At 47.8% G+C, this 17641-nt stretch overlaps 1 protein-coding gene across 1 annotated transcript in view; it reads left to right on the forward strand.

Annotated features, from left to right (window-relative positions):
- The window catches only part of LOC139232955 (glutamate receptor ionotropic, NMDA 1), a 395631-nt gene that overhangs the window by 310569 nt on the left and 67421 nt on the right, over positions 1-17641 (forward strand). The window contains exons 16-17 of the mRNA XM_070863452.1: positions 862-1019; positions 12236-12397. Coding sequence (XP_070719553.1) covers positions 862-1019; positions 12236-12397 — 320 coding nt within the window. The remainder of the gene's footprint in view (positions 1-861; positions 1020-12235; positions 12398-17641) is intronic.

A 17641-nucleotide genomic window follows, 5' to 3' on the forward strand; every position in this document is an offset into this window, starting at 1 on the left:
AGCACTCTTGCCTCTGAGTCAGAAGATTGTGGGTTCAAGACCCACTTAAGCACAAAAATCTAGCCTGACACTCGAGGGCAGTGCTGAGGGAGTGCTGAATTGTCGGAGGTAGATCCCATTGCACTATTTCGAAGAGGAGCAGGGGAGTTATCCCTGGTGTTCCGACCAATATTTACCCTCAATCAACATAACAAAAACAGATTATCTGGTCATTACCACATTACTGTTTGTGGGAGCTTGCTGTGTGAAAATTGGCTGCCGCATTTCCTACATTAAAATAGTGACTACACTTTAAAAGTACTTCATTGGTTATAAAGCACTTTGAGATGTCCAGTGGTCGTGAAAGCTGCTATGTAAATGCAAGTTTATCTTTCTTTTTCGGCTTTATGTACTAGTGCTCAGGGGTGATGAATGAAACTGTGCAGCCCTTGCCCCAGGAATACTTGTATTAGTATGTGGGAGGCTGAAAGCATTTGGTAGGATGCCTGCATCCCATGCCAAAGACACGTTCCCACATTAATCTGGAGCAATATTCTCACACTCAAAGCTGGAGCAATAATCCCACATTCAAGACAAATATTCCCACATTCAAAGCTGAACAATATTCCCACATTAATCTGGAGCAGCATTCCCACACTCAAATCTGAAACTGCATTCCTAACTCATATTGGAGACTGTGAGGTAGATTTTGAATGAAAATATAATTTGTGTGGTTTCTACAATGAGTGGCTGATTCATGACAGCGGATTAACACCTGGGGGGTGGGAGAGTTGTTGAAAATCTGCCCCAGTATCTCCGCACATTGTGAATGTTGAGTAAGAATCCGAGCATTTTTAACCCATTTTTATGTTTTGTTTACAGCTTCGAAACCCTTCCGATAAGTTCATCTATGCTACAGTGAAGCAGAGCTCTGTGGATATCTACTTCCGCAGGCAGGTGGAGCTGAGCACCATGTATCGGCACATGGAGAAGCACAACTACGAGAATGCAGCTGATGCTATTCAGGCTGTGCGAGACGGGTAATACTCTCACAACAACCCCAGGGGATCTTAATCCTCCTCACACTGCTCCTGGAATGGGTCATTCTGTAGACGTATACAAAATAATGGGATTCTGCCCTGTGTGGCACTGAACTTTGCAGACCAGAATGGCTCACATTTGATTTCTGGGATTTATTGAGTTAAGCGATCTCAAACAGAGCAGCATTGGTGTTGCTACAATTTGCTTTACATAGAAACATAGAAACATAGAAAATAGGTGCAGGAGCAGGCCATTCAGCCCTTCTAGCCTGCACCGCCATTCAATGAGTTCATGGCTGAACATGAAACTTCAGTACCCCCTTCCTGCTTTCTCGCCATAACCCTTGATCCCCTGAGTAGTAAGGACTTCATCTAACTCCCTTTTGAATATATTTAGTGAATTGGCCTCAACTACTTTCTGTGGTAGAGAATTCCACAGGTTCACCACTCTCTGGGTGAAGAAGTTTCTCCTCATCTCGGTCCTAAATGGCTTACCCCTTATCCTCAGACTGTGACCCGTGGTTCTGGACTTCCCCAACATTGGGAACATTCTTCCTGCATCTAACCTGTCTAAACCCGTCAGAATTTTAAACGTTTCCATGAGGTCCCCTCTCATTCTTCTGAACTCCAGTGAATACAAGCCCAGTTGATCCAGTCTTTCTTGATAGGTCAGTCCCGCCATCCCGGGAATCAGTCTGGTGAATCTTCGCTGCACTCCCTCAATAGCAAGAATGTCCTTCCTCAAGTTAGGAGACCAAAACTGTACACAATACTCCAGGTGTGGCCTCACCAAGGCCCTGTACAACTGTAGCAACACCTCCCTGCCCCTGTATTCAAATCCCCTCGCTATGAAGGCCAACATGCCATTTGCTTTCTTAACCGCCTGCTGTACCTGCATGCTAACCTTCAATGACTGATGTACCATGACACCCAGGTCTCGTTGCACCTTCCCTTTTCCTAATCTGTCACCATTCAGATAATATTCTGTCTCTCTGTTTTTACCACCAAAGTGGATAACCTCACATTTATCCACATTATACTTCATCTGCCATGCATTTGCCCACTCACCTAACCTATCCAAGTCACTCTGCAGCCTAATAGCATCCTCCTCGCAGCTCACACTGCCACCCAACTTAGTGTCATCCGCAAATTTGGAGATACTGCATTTAATCCCCTCGTCTAAATCATTAATGTACAATGTAAACAGCTGGGGCCCCAGCACAGAACCTTGCGGCACCCCACTAGTCACTGCCTGCCATTCTGAAAAGTACCCGTTTACTCCTACTCTTTGCTTCCTGTCTGACAACCAGTTCTCAATCCACGTCAGCACACTACCCCCAATCCCATTTGCTTTAACTTTGCACATTAATCTCTTGTGTGGGACCTTGTCGAAAGCCTTTTGAAAGTCCAAATATACCACATCAACTGGTTCTCCTTTGTCCACTTTACTGGAAACATCCTCAAAAAGTTCCAGAAGATTTGTCAAGCATGATTTCCCTTTCACAAATCCATGCTGACTTGGACCTATCATGTCACCATTTTCCAGATGCACTGCTATGACATCCTTAATAATTGATTCCATCATTTTACCCACTACTGAGGTCAGGCTGACCGGTCTATAATTCCGTGTTTTCTCTCTCCCTCCTTTTTTAAAAAGTGGGGTTACATTGGCTACCCTCCACTCCATACGAACTGATCCAGAGTCAATGGAATGTTGGAAAATGACTGTCAATGCATCCGCTATTTCCAAGGCCACCTCCTTAAGTACTCTGGGATGCAGTCCATCAGGCCCTGGAGATTTATCGGCCTTCAATCCCATCAATTTCCCCAACACAATTTCCCGACTAATAAAGATTTCCCTCAGTTCCCCCTCCTTACTAGACCCTCTGACCCCTTTTATATCCGGAAAGTTGTTTGTATCCTCCTTAGTGAATACCGAACCAAAGTACTTGTTCAATTGGTCTGCCATTTCTTTGTTCCCCGTTATGACTTCCCCTGATTCTGACTGCAGGGGACCTACGTTTGTCTTCACCAACCTTTTTCTCTTTACATACCTATAGAAACTTTTGCAATCCACCTTAATGTTCCCTGCAAGCTTCTTCTCGTACTCCATTTTCCCTGCCCTAATCAAACCCTTTGTCCTCCTCTGCTGAGTTCTAAATTTCTCCCAGTCCCCAGGTTCGCTGCTATTTCTGGCCAATTTGTATGCCACTTTCTTGGCTTTAATACTATCCCTGATTTCCCTTGATAGCCACGGTTGAGCCACCTTCCCTTTTTTATTTTTACGCCAGACAGGAATGTACAATTGTTGTAATTCATCCATGCGGTCTCTAAATGTCTGCCATTGCCCATCCACAGTCAACCCCCTAAGTATCATTCGCCAATCTATCCTAGCCAATTCACGTCTCATACCTTCAAAGTTACCCTTCTTTAAGTTCTGGACCATGGTCTCTGAATTTACTGTTTCATTCTCCATCCTAATGCAGAATTCCACCATATTATGGTCACTCTTCCCCAAGAGGCCTCGCACAACGAGATTGCTAATTAATCCTCTCTCATTACACAACACCCAGTCTAAGATGGCCTCCCCCCTAGCTGGTTCCTCAACATATTGGTCTAGAAAACCATCCCTTATGCACTCCAGGAAATCCTCCTCCACTGTATTGCTTCCAGTTTGGCTAGCCCAATCTATGTGCATATTAAAGTCACCCATTATAACTGCTACACCTTTATTGCATGCACCCCTAATTTCCTGTTTGATGCCCTCCCCAACATCCCTATTACTGTTTGGAGGTCTGTACACAACTCCTACTAACGTTTTTTGCCCTTTGGTGTTCTGCAGCTCTACCCATATAGATTCCACATCATCCAAGCTAATGTCTTTCCTAACTATTGCATTAATCTCCTCTTTAACCAGCAATGCTACCCCACCTCCTTTTCCTTTTATTCTATCCTTCTTGAATGTTGAATACCCCTGAATGTTGAGTTCCCAGCCCTGATCATCCTGGAGCCACGTCTCCGTAATCCCAATCACATCATATTTGTTAACATCTATTTGCACAATTAATTCATCGACCTTATTGCAGATACTCCTTGCATTAAGACACAAAGCCTTCAGACTTGTTTTTTTAACACCCTTTGTCCTTTTAGAATTTTGCTGTACAGTGGCCCTTTTTGTTCTTTGCCTTGGGTTTCTCTGCCCTCCACTTTTCCTCATCTCCTTTCTGTCTTTTGCTTTTGCCTCCTTTTTGTTTCCCTCTGTCTCCCTGCATTGGTTCCCATCCCCCTGCCATATTAGTTTAAATCCTCCCCAACAGCACTAGCAAACACTCCCCCTAGGACATTGGTTCCGGTCCTGCCCAGGTGCAGACCGTCCGGTTTGTACTGGTCCCACCTCCCCCAGAACCGGTTCCAATGCCCCAGGAATTTGAATCCCTCCCTGCTGCACCACTGCTCAAGCCACGTATTCATCTGCGCCAGGGCTAGTGAGGTAAATAGTTAGACTTGGCTGTGGTGACCTCCACAGTCAAATAGCCCGAAGGCACTTAGGGGCTGAAATTTTCCCCTTTTTTAAGGGTCGTTACCACGGTGGAAATGAGTTCCCGCCCAGTTGGGGCGGTCTCAACGATGATTGGAACATTGTCCTCCTAATTTCCGCAGGTGCAAAAGGTTACCCACCCGCTCCACCGACATTTACACTGCTCGTCTGCGCACAGCAAAAAATATGTCATCACCGTGCGCTCTGCCTGGTCCCTGCCCCGGAAGAGATATTGCCCTGAAATCGCCCACTGAATGCAAAGTCGGTGCCAGCGGCAGCTTTCTCTTTCACTGTCAGACCAGCAATCTAAACTGCCAGCAGTATTTAAAGGCGTGCTGTAGCTGCCACCATTGTTGTCAGCCAAAATTTGCTTCCAGATTGAGGCTTTCTACATTTTGCATCTGATTCCACCTTCACCAATTACTGGGCCTCAGTTTGCACAGCCTGCAATACCTAAACTTGCTCCAATAGCTAGCATTAGCAGATAGCCCACTGCTTGCGAGTAATGGGCTCAGTCCTGGCAGTGGACCATATCCTCCACATTCTGTACCGCAATATGGTTCACAGAAGAGAGCGGTGCTGGCAGTACAGACGCAGAGGCAGCAGGAGAGAGGCACAGATAGGATGGCACACTCAGATGGAGATGGCCATATAGCTGGACATAGAGAAGGACGTGGCGAAGGGCATGCAGCAAGGAGGAGGGGCAGGAACGCGGACACCCAGAGCCACCGGGAGAGGGACATGGAGAGAAGAAGGCAGCATGACCAGGAGGCAGATGTGCAGCAGCACCAGGATGTAGAGGGTCAGGAGCAGCATGACCAGGGGGCAGAAGGGGATGAGGAAGGTGGCAGAGCAAGATGCAGACACAGACTTGGTGGCAGAAGACCCTATACTGCAAGGGTCTTCCGACAACAGGTTTCCTACATCGACCTCAATGATGACCAGTGTCTGCGGAAGGACATGGTGACGGAGCTGCGCTATCTCCTGCAGACAGACCTGGAGCCTAAAGTAAAGGTGAAGATGGCTCTTTCAGTGGCAATGAAGGTCACCATCGCCCTGAATTTCTAAGCCACTGGACCTTTCCAAGGAGTCACAGCAGCCATCTCCAACATATCCCGGGTTAATGCACTTTGCTCCATCCGTCAGGTCACAGATGCTCTGTACAAGAGGAGGAGGGACTACATCTCATTTCCAAATATCAGAGAGAAGCAGTTGGAGCGGTCAATTGACTTCTTCAGGATAACGGGCTTCCCCCGGGTTCAGGGTGCCATAGACTGCACCCACGTCACATTGAGGGCACGCTGAACATTCCGGAGATCTTCCGAAACCAGAAGGGATACCACTCACTCAATGTGCAGTTGGTGTGCGACCATAAAAGCCAAATCATGGCCATTGAAGCCCACTATCCTGGCAGCAGCCACGATGTCTTCATCCTGCGGCAGACCGGTGTGCCAGGTCTGTTTCAGCCACCAAATGAAGGTCGCGGCTGGCTCCTCGGAGTCAAGGGCTACCCGCTACGCACCTGGCTCCTGACTTCCCTTCGCAACCCCACCACTCCTACCCAGCACTCATTCGCCCACTAGGTGCATCATTGAGCAGACCATTGGAATCCTGAAACAGCGGTTCCACTGCCTGGTTCGCTCAGGAGGTGTCCTGAGGTATTCACCTGACCAGGTGTCCCTATTTATTGTCATCTGCTGCATGCTTCACAACCTGGCAATCCTGAAGGCACAGCCATTGACTGATGATGTGGACGTAACACCTGAGGGGGAGGAGCAGGAGGAGGAGGTGGAGCAGGAGGAGGAGGAGCAGGAGGAGGAGGAGGTGGCGGAGGAGGAGGAGGAAGAAGAGGAGGAGAAGAAGGAGGAGGAGCAGGAGGAGGAGGAGGTGGAGCAGGAGGAGGAGGTGGCAGAGGAGGAGGAGGAGGAAGAAGATGAGGAGAAGAAGGAGGAGGAGCAAGAGGAGGAGGAGGAGCAGCAGGAGGAGGAGGAGGAAGAGGAGGAGGAGGAGGAGCAGCAGGAGGTGGAGACGGAGGAGGAGGAGGAGGAAGAGGAGAAGAAAGAGGTGGAGCAGGAGGAGGAGGAGGAAGAGGAGGAGGAAGAGGTGGAGGTGGAGGAGGAGGAGGAGCAGCAGGAGGTGGAGAAGGAGGAGGAGGAGGAGGAAGAGGAGAAGAAAGAGGTGGAGCAGGAGGAGGAGGAGGAAGAGGAGGAGGAAGAGGAGGAGGTGGAGGAGGAGGAGGAGCAGCAGGACGTGGAGAAGGAGGAGGAGGAGGAGGAAGAGGAGAAGAAAGAGGTGGAGCAGGAGGAGGAGGAGGAGGCGGAACAGGAGGAGGAGGAGAAGAAGGAGGCGAATCAGGAGGTGGAGGAAGAGGAGCAGGAGGAGGTTCCGGCACCACGCAGGAGGCAGCCTCGCCATCCTGATCCTGCGAGGGATGTCCGGGATTGTCTAATTGATGCTCGTTTCCAATAAGTTGGTCGCCACTACCAGCTTCCTCTGTGCATTCCCATGCCCACAACAATGAGCCTTTTCACACATCATTCCACACACTGAAATGAGACACAGCAACAGATATTAAAGTTTCCAATCAACATTTATAGAACAATAACCTGCATCAACAACACCAACATTCTCATTCACGCTTGTGCATTCCTTTAAGCCCCTTTTACATCAACCTACGCTTAACTACGCCGCAGAGTCTCCCCTGTGGCTGCAGCTTGGTTGCTGGAAGGCTGCTCTCTTTCATCTCCAGATGTTACAGATGTCCTTCTAGGTCGCTCTCGACCAGCTCTGGCCGGCTGCAGATTGGGCCACCTCAGCCTTGGCGCCAGCAGTCTGGATTGGTTGGATGGCAGCCATGGCTGGTTGAAATGACAGAGTGGCAGGGCTGGGATCAGGAATGCTGTCATCCTGAGAGAGGATAGCAGGTTCCTGCTCCAATGACCCAGCGCCACTCCCCCAGGGCAGAACCTCAGCATCCCCACCAATCTGCTGCAGCACAGGTGGGTGGGCTGCTGCAACACCGTGAGATCCCCGGTGGACTGTGGTGGACCCAGTGGCGATGGCAGCAGTCAGAGCTCGTGTGGCATCCAGCTGAGACTGCATGAGAGCAGTCAGAGACTCGATGGCACCAGCCACTGACTGCATGACAGCAGAAGGACGCTGCGTATCATCTTGCTGAAACTGAGTGAGAGCAGTCTGAGCGTCCATGCTACCAGCCATCCTCTCCATTACAGCACTAAGACGTTGGGTCACTTCCACCTGTGCTGCAATGGCAGCTGCCACATCGCCCATAACATGCATCATGAGGTCTGGATCCGCTTGGTCTCTCTGGGAGTCCACCATCGTCTGCACACTGGCAATGATGAGCTCCATGGTGTGTGCAGATTTGTCTGCAATGCAGGAGGCAGACTCCTCCATGCTCCTTACCACTTACTGAGGCTCTCGGGCACCCTTGCCATGTCGGAGTGCATGGCCGGCGCCCTTTGTGCGAACGCCTCCCCATCAAGGTGCTCATCTGAGTCCTGTGCAGTAGAACACATGCGAACTTGCCCTCTGGGGAGCTGGCTCCAGAGATTCTCTTTGCCCTTAACCATGCTGCAGCCCGCTAGGCCCCGGTGCATCACCCAGTGCAGACCCCTCTCCTATACTAAGCTGTTTAGAACACGTCCTCACAGTATCTGAGCTGGTGTGTGCGAGGGTGAGAAGCAGTGACGTGGTGTTTGGAACTGTCTCTCCCTCGCCATCCTCCTCCTCCCTCACTTGGCTCTGAGGGCTCAGGCACGGGCTGGTCCGCCTCCAGGGCACCATCTGCAAACATAAATGGGACAAAAGTGGTGTAAAGATGAGGGAGTGGGGTCCACCATGCCGCAACCAAGGTGCACACATTGCTGACCACGTTTCTGATAGGCATTTGTCGAATTCCGGCCAGATGGCATCAAAGGAAGGCCTTCACTTACCAACACTGCCCCCAGCGGGATCGATAGTGCCGACGGCCACTGGGCAGCCAACCCGCGGCCCCGTTAGCCGCAGAACCCTTTCCTCCACATCGCTGAGCTGCCACAGTTGTGCGTTTCCACCTCCCATTCTCTGTTGCTTCTGACGGTTATGTGCCATCTTGGCCTACAAAGCAAAGAAAGGTTGGTGAGTAGCAGTCCAGTTAGGCATGTGCAACTAATGGATGTACAGCTTCATGAGCTGCGACTCTAAGCAATTTCCCCCCCCACTCACTCTCTAAACTCACATATTAAAAAATTGGGGCACTTGGGTGAGATTCTGGAGGGCTGCTGGTATGGTGCCTGTGGTTAATGCAGTGAATGCATGTTATAGAAAATGCAGTAAATTCTGTGCATGTTGCAATGGGTGAAGCAGTGGTCAATACAGTGCATATTGAGAGTGATGCAGTGCATGTTGCAGGTGATGCAGTGGTTAATGCATTGCAAGTTGCAGGTCATCATCATCATCATAGGCAGTCCCTCGGAATCGAGGAAGACTTGCTTCCACTCTTAAAATGAGTACTTAGGTGACTGAACAGTCCACTATGAGAACCACAGTCCCTATCACAGGTGGGACAGACAGTTGTTGAGGGAAAGGGTGGGTGGGACTGGTTTGTTGCATGCTCCTTCCACTGCCTGCGCTTGATTTCTGCATGACTCGAGGTGCTCAGTGCCCTCCCAGATGCACTTCCTCCACTTAGGGTGGTCTTTGGCCAGGGACTCCCAGGTGTCAGTTACACTTTATCAAGGAGGCTTTGAGGGTGTCCTTGTAACGTTTCCTCTGTTCACCTTTGGTTCGTTTGCCGTGAAGGAGTTCCGAGTAGAGCACTTGCTTTGGGAGTCTCATGTCTGGCATGCGAACAATGTTGCCTGCCCAGCGGAGCTGATCAAGTGTGGTCAGTGCTTCAATGCTGGGGATGTTGGCCTGGTCGAGGACGTTAACGTTGGTGCGTCTGTCCTCCCGGGGGATTTGCAGGATCTTATGAAGACATCGCTGGTGGTATTTCTCCAGCAACTTGAGGTGTCTACTGTACATTGTCCATGTCTCTGAGCCATACAGGAGGGCGGGTATTACTACAGCCCTGTAGACCATGAGCTTGGTGGCAGATTTGAGGGTCTGGTCTTTGAATTGCAGATGATGCAGTGCATGTTGCAGGTGATGCAGTGGGTGATGCAGTAGATAATGCACTACATGCTGTGGATAAGTTAATGCACATTTTGATTCTGAGCGATACAGGTCAGGGTGGTCCCTGATAATGTTGGGTTGATAATGTTAGCTGATCTCAGCTGGTGCAGCAATTGGGCACATGATTGACTTCAGTATCACTGGGCTAGTGAAGGGAGAAACATCAGCCAAGGCTCCCACTCTTGGTCACTATCCAGTGAAGCCTGATGAAAAGACTACTGTGTTGATGTCAGATGAGAACAAAAATGTTAAAGCCTAGACAGAACATGCCCTGTGTACACCTGGAGTACTACAACAAAAGCAACTTGTATTTATATAGTGCCAAGGCGCTTCACAGGAGTATTACGAGATAAAAATTTGATACCGAGCCGCATAAGGAGAGATTATGGTCGATGAGTGGTAGATTTTAAAGAGAGTCTTAAAGGAGGAAAGAGAGGTAGAGAGGCGGAGGTAGGTTTAGGGAGAGAATTCCAAAGCTTAGTGCCTTGGCAGCTAAAGGCACGGCCACCAATGGTGGTGCGATTAAAATCAGGGATGTTCAAGAGGGCAGAATTAGAGGGGTGCAGATATCTTGGTGGATTGTGGGGCTGGAGGAGATTGCAGAGATAGGGAGGGGTGAGGCCATGGAGGGATTTGAAAACAAGGATGGGAATTTTAAAATTGAGCATTGCTTAAATGGGAACCAATGTAGGTCAGTGAGCACAGATGTGATGGATGAATGGAACTTGCATGGGCAGCAGAGTTTTGGATGACCTCAAGTTTACAGAGGGTAAAATGTGGGAAGCCAGCCAGGAGTGTGTTAGAATAGTCAAGTCTAGAGGTAACAAAGGCATGGATGAAGGTTTCAGCAGCATAGCTGAGGCAGGGGCAGAGCCAGGCATTGTTACAGAGCTGGAAATAGGCAGTCTTAGCTATGGCATGGATATGTGGTTGGAAGCTCATCTCATGGTCAAATATGACACCAAGGTTGCGAACAGTCTGGTTCAGCCTCAGATAGATGCTAGGGAGAGGGATGTTGTCGGTGGCTAGGTAACGGAGTTTGTAGCAAGGATCGACGCCAGTGGCTTTGGTCTTCCCAATATTCAGTTGGATGAAATTTCTGCTCATCCAGTACTAGATGTCGGATAAGCAGTCTGAAAATTTAGAGACTGTGGAGGGGTCGAGAGAGGTGGTGGTGGTGAGGTAGAGCTGGGTGTCGTCAGCGTACATGTACAAACCAACGCTGTGTTTTCGGATGATGTCATTGAGGAGCAACATGTAGATGAGAAATAGGAGGGGCCAAAGATAGATCCTTGAGGGAACCAGAGGTAACGATGCGGGAGTGGGAAGCGAAGCCATTGCAGGTGATTCTCTGGCTATGATTATACTAAGATCTCCGAGAATGGAGAGCTGAAAGCCTAAGCAGGTCTCTTCCTGTATATAAAAAAAGACAAAGAAAGACTTGCATTTTTATAGCATCTTTCATGACCTCAGGATGTCCCAAAGTGCTTTACAGACAATTAAGTACTTTTAAAGTGTAGTCACTCTTGTAATGTAGGAAACATGGCAGCTAATTTGTACACAGCAAGGTCCCACAAACAGCATTGTGATAATGACCAGATAATCTGTTTTTTTAGTGATGTTGGTTGAGGGATAAATATTGTCCAGAGCACCAACATTAACTATTTACATTGAAATCTATTCCACTTTTCTGCTACTGTATGAAAAAAAATCATATCTTCCAGTTGTGGCTTATCCACTTTGTTAAAATTCTAAGAAATGAAAAGGTCACAACAACTGTTGATCTCTGGGCACTGCCCAGAATTCTTGTTGCAATTTAGGAGATTGGACACTCTCCACTGAGTTCCCTGTACCAACTAGGTGACCTTCCAGTCTGCCCCATATAACACGTTTCAGTCTGTGTTGGCTTGAATTTCTGGCATGACTTTGTAAGAAAAGATTGGATTCTTATGTACAGATGGCAGACAGGGAAGGTTCCAGACTATAGCCTGTATATCACAGCACAGCATCAAGCAATGATGCACATTGTTGTAAAGTCCATTGGAAGCTTTTGATGGCTAAATTCAATCACAGAATAGCCAAAACATGAAATTAATTTGAGCCGTGTTTGTACAGATGCTTCTGCTGCAGTCCTGCAAGCATTTTAGTAGTGTGGAGATGTCCATGGGGCTGTCAGAGCAGGTACCCAGTCGTCCAGTTTCCAACCCTTGCCACTGGATAAAGGCCTAGCTCTGTCGAGCCTGTGTGGTGGTTTTTTAACACCACACGTTAAAAAAATCCTCGCAATGGCATCTTCCACCCCTTTAATTGGAGTTCAGGACTGGAACATCGGGTCCTTCATCGAAACACCTGTGAACTCTTGTGCAAGCAAGTCATCCTTGTTTGAGGGACCGCCTATGATGATGGCACTATTCAGATCCTTTAATAGACATAGCAGCAGGCAGGAGATCAGATGGGGAAGATTCCAGACTGCTGCTCATCAGAGTTTGTTTCATTCCAGAAAACTGCACGCATTCATCTGGGACTCAGCTGTTCTGGAGTTTGAGGCCTCTCAGAAGTGTGATCTCATCACCACAGGCGAGCTGTTCTTTCGATCCGGGTTCGGTATTGGAATGAGAAAGGACAGTCCATGGAAGCAGGCCGTGTCACTCGCTATACTGAGGTAAGGACACATTTCGCTGTGGTCACATTCTTATATCCTGGCCTATGACTGCACCTCTACCTCCTGAAAAAAAATCAGTGTTTGATATTGTAATCTTATAACTTTGTTTTCGAATCCATCTCTCTCTCCCCCTCACTCTACACCCACATCAATCAGTACCGTCTTACTCAGAACTCAGCTCAATTTGTCCCCTCAGTCTAAATGAATCAATCTGTTCTCTCTCTCTACATCCAGTTTAGTTAATCCTCTCATACCTCATTACTCCAAGCCCAGCTCAACAGCTCTTCTCCCTCTATGTCATGCTTAGTCAAATGGACCCATCAGCAACGACCCCAGGCATTGTATAAGGACATAAACAGAACATGCTAGAAACACTCAGCAGGTCAGTCAGCATCTGTGGATATAAAATTCTGACGGGATTGGACAGGTTAGACGCAGGAAGAATGTTCCCGATGTTGGGGAAGTCCAGAACCAGGGATCACAGTCTAAGGATAAGGGATAAGCCATTTAGGACTGAGATGAGAAGAAACTTCTTCACTCAGAGGGTTGTGAGCATGTGGAATTCTCTACTTCAGAAAGTTGTTGAGGCCAGTTCATTAGATATATTCAAAAGGAAGTTAGATGTGGCCCTTACGGCTAAAGGGATCAGGGGTATGGAGAGAAAGCAGGAATGGGGTACTGAAGTGCAGTACCCCATGATCATATTGAATGGTGGTGCAGGCTCGAAGGGCCGAATGGCCTACTCCTGTACCTATTTTCTATGTTTCTATGAAAGAACAGATAAGTTAACGATTAGGTGTTGACCCTTTATCAGTGCTGAGTTCTGACGAGGAGACAGACCTGCTGTGTTTCCAGTATGTTTTGTTTTTGTTTCAAATGTCAACTATCTAAATTTGTTTTGTTTTTGTTTATATCATATCAGAGCAAGACTTTGGCAATCTCAGCCCAGTCGACCTTGCAATGTCCTCCTCGTTGAATTGGGAGAGCTGCCTCATAGACTAGCCAAGCAATAGCTTGATAAAATCATACTTACAGAATATTATCTATCCGCCAACATCCCAGACTCCTGTATCATCATCCCTAGGCATGTCCTGTCCCACCAGCAGGAATCACCCACCAGGGATGGGGGCACAGTGGTATACAGTTGGATGGGAATCCTCAACATTGACTCCGGACCCCAGGAAGTCTTATGACTTCAAATCAAACAAGTTCAACAAAGCCTCCTGCTGATTGCCACCTACTTGCTCTCTGTAGCTAAACTGACAAATCAGTACTCCTCCATAAGAACATAAGAAATAGGAGCAGCAGTGGGCCATTTGGACTCTCGAACCTGCTCTGCCATTCAATGAGATCATTGCTGATCTGACCTTGGACTCAACTCCACTTTTCTGCCCGCTCCCCATAACCCTTGACTCCCCTATAGTTCAAAAATCTGTCTATCTCCTCCTTAAATATATTCAATGACCCAGCCTCCACTGCTTTCTGGGGTAGAGAATTCCAAAGATTCACGACCCTCAGAGCTGAGACCCCAGCAATTTACAATATACATCAATGATTTAGATGAAGGAATTGAATGTAATATCTCCAAGTTTGCAGATGACACTAAGCTGGGTGGCGGTGTGAGCTGTGAGGAGGATGCTAAGAGGCTGCAGGGTGACTTGGACAGGTTAGGTGAGTGGGCAAATGCATGGCAGATGCAGTATAATGTGGATAAATGTGAGGTTATCCACTTTGGTGGCAAAAACACGAAGGCAGAATATTATCTGAATTGGGGCAGATTAGGAAAAGGGGAGGTGCAACGACACCTGGGTGTCATGGTACATCAGTCATTGAAAGTTGGCATGCAGGTATAGCAGGCGGTAAAGAAGGCAAAAGGTATGTTGGCCTTCATAGCTAGGGGATTTGAGTATAGGAGCAGGGAGGTCTTCCTGCAGTTGTACAGGGCCTTGGTGAGGCCTCACCTGGAATATTGTGTTCAGTTTTGGTCTCCTAATCTGAGGAAGGACATTCTTGCTATTGAGGGAGTGCAGCGAAGGTTCACCAGACTGATTCCTGGGATGGCAGGACTGACATACGAGGAGAGACTGGATCAACTGGGTCTGTATTCACTGGAGTTTAGAAGGATGAGAGGGGATCTCATAGAAACATATAAAATTCTGACGGGGCTGGACAGGTTAGATGCAGGAAGAATGTTCTCGATGTTGGGGAAGTCCAGAACCAGGGGACACAGTCTAAGGATAAGGGGTAAGCCATTTTGGATGAAATGAGGAGAAACTTCTTCACTCAGAGAGTTGTTACCCTGTGGAATTCTCTACCGCAGAGAGTTGTTGATGCCAGTTTGTTGGATATATTCAAGAGGGAGTTAGTTAGATATGGCCCTTACGGCTAAAGGGATTAAGAGGTATGGAGAGAAAGCAGGAAAGGGGTACTGAGGTGAATGATCAGCCATGATCTTATTGAATGGTGGTGCAGGCTCGAAGGGCCGAATGGCTTACTCCTGCACCTATTTTCTATGTTTCTATGTTTCTAAGAAATTCCTCCTCATCTCTGTTTTAAATGGGTGACCCCTTATTCTGAAACTATGCCCCCTAGTTCTAGATTTCCCCACGAGTGGAAACATCCTCTCTGCATCTACCCTGTCAAGCTCCCTCAGAATCTTATATGTTTTAATAAGATCATCTCTCATTCTTCTAAACTCCAATGAGTATAGGCCCAACCTGCTCAAACTTTCTTCATAAGGCAACCCCTTCATCTCATGAATCAACCTAGTGAACCTTCTCTAAACAGCCTCCAATGCAAGTATATCCCTCCTTAAATAAGGAGTTGAACATATTGAACATCATGTGGAGGATGCTTGAGGGAAGCAAAGGTACAGAATGTACTCTGAGTAGGAGGTTTCAATATATACCATTAAGAATGGTAGTATCATCGCAGAGCAAGCTTGCCAAATTCAGAAAGACATAGCTGCCAGACTGGGCCAGTGTCCGGTGGTGAGGGAATCAACATGAGGAAGTAACTTATTTAACATCATCACCAATCTATCTGTCTTAGACATGTCTGAAGGCAATTTCATTGGTAGGAGTGACCATAACACAAGTCCTTATGAAGACAAAGTCTTGTCTCATTGTCTATTGTACAGTTTGCCATTCTGCTAAGTGGGACTGACTAAGGACAGATCGAGCAAAACTGGTCATCCATGAGGCGCTGTGGGTCATCAAAAGCACCACAATCTGTAATTTCATGGCCCAGCACATCCCTCACTCCTACATCACCATCAAGGTGGGAGGCCAACCCTGGTTCAATGATGAGTGTGGAAGCGCAGCATTAGGCATACTTCACTTTGATGGTCGATCTCCTTCTCTGAGGTACTGGCAACTGGTAAAATTCTACCTATTTGGAGGGAGATTAAAATAATGGTCCTCCTGAAGCAGGAGGAGAATGCTTGTGAAGCCTCCAGCTACCGCCTAATCGCCTTACTTTGTACTTATTATTAAGTGCTGGAAAGGCTAATACTCCCCATCATCGTGCCAACCATTCCTAAGGAGCAAGCAGGCTTCCAGAGCAGCCGCAACTGCTGCGACCAAGTGGTAGCTTTAACAACGCACATCGATGCAGGCTTCCAGCAGCAGCTCAAGACCACTGTAGCACTCGTCGATCACCCAGTATGCAAGCATGGACTGCTTTTCAAACTCTCCACCATTTTACCCTGCAGAACAATGATCCATCTTCCCAAATACATGCTTCGCAACTGACGCTTCCGTATGTACTCTGGCACCCAGGAGAGCAGATATAGGACATTAAACAACGGATTCCCACAGGATTCTGTCCTGGCATCCATGTTATTCAACGTTTACACCAGTGATCTGCCCGAAATAGAGTCCCGCAAGTTCGTATACACTGATGACATTACCTTGGCCACGCAAAACACGAATCTATCCATCACCGAAGAGACCCTGACTAGTGATTTACAGAGGGTGGAGGCCTACTTACTTCCGCCAATGGCAACTCCATCCAAACCCGCAAAAGACTGTCACCTCAACATTACACCTCAACACCCATCAAGCAAACCAAGCTTTGAAAATCTCGTTTTGTGGCGCAAAGGTAAACCATGCCAAAAAAAACACTCCTATGCAGGCGTCACGCTTGATTGCACCCTGTCATGTAGACAACATCTCCAGAACCTTGGGAAGAACATAAAAAATAAGAGCAGGACTAGGCCATTTGGCCCCTTTTCCTGCTCCGCCATTCAATAAGGTCATGGCTGATCTGATCTTGACCTCAACTCCACTTCCCTGCCCTCTCCCCATAACCCTTAACTCCAATATCTTTCAAAAATCTATCTCCAACTTAAATATATTCAATGAAACTAAAGAGTAGGGTCAACTTGATCCAGTAACTTGCCGGATCCACATGGGGAGCAGACGCTCAAACCCTCCATATGGCAGCACGTGCCCTGGTGTACTCTACAGTGGAGTACTGCTCTCCGGCATGGCTATTAATATGTCCTTACTATACAGTATAAATGGACACGAGGCCCATACTTGAGAGAAGATCACTCTGTGACTAGTTACCTTTATTACCAAGAACTCAAGAGACAGACGGTGGGTGGAGCTTCCCCTTTGATAAGGGAAAGTCCAGGTTAGGAGTGTCTCCCACAAGTTGGCCCCCTGTGGTCAGTGTTCTCAAGGTGTACAACTTAGGTCAGCTTATTCATGGGTTACAATGACAGTTGAATACATGACATCACCTCCCCCTCCAAAGTCTTATTGGGATCACAGGTTAAGTCTCTCTGGTGGTTTATGCTCCCTTGTAGAGCGCCTGAGTTGGGGCTCCGGTTGTTGGTCGCTGGCCTGAGTGTCTGCTGTTTGCAGTGCCTCAGGCCTGTCCGGACTGCCCACAGTGACTGGGTGCTCCTCCACTTGGTTCCGGTGTTCGGTCACCTGTGGTGGAGTAAACTCTATGTCGTGTTCTTCCTCTGCTTCTTCTATGGGGTTGCTGAACCTCCTTTTAGTTTGATCCATGTGTTTGTGGCAAATTTGTCCATTGGTAAATTTAATTACCAAAACCCTATTCCCCTCTTTGGCAATCACACTGCCTGCAAGCCATTTGGGCCCTGCAGCATAATTAAGGACAAAAACAGAGTCATTGACATCAATACATCGCGCCCTCGCATTCCTGTCATGGTCGTCACATTGTGACTGACGCCTGCTCTCAACAATTTCTTTCATAGTAGGGTGTATAAGG

This window comes from Pristiophorus japonicus, chromosome 20 (assembly GCF_044704955.1).
Source record: "Pristiophorus japonicus isolate sPriJap1 chromosome 20, sPriJap1.hap1, whole genome shotgun sequence".
Lineage (NCBI taxonomy): Eukaryota > Metazoa > Chordata > Chondrichthyes > Pristiophoridae > Pristiophorus > Pristiophorus japonicus.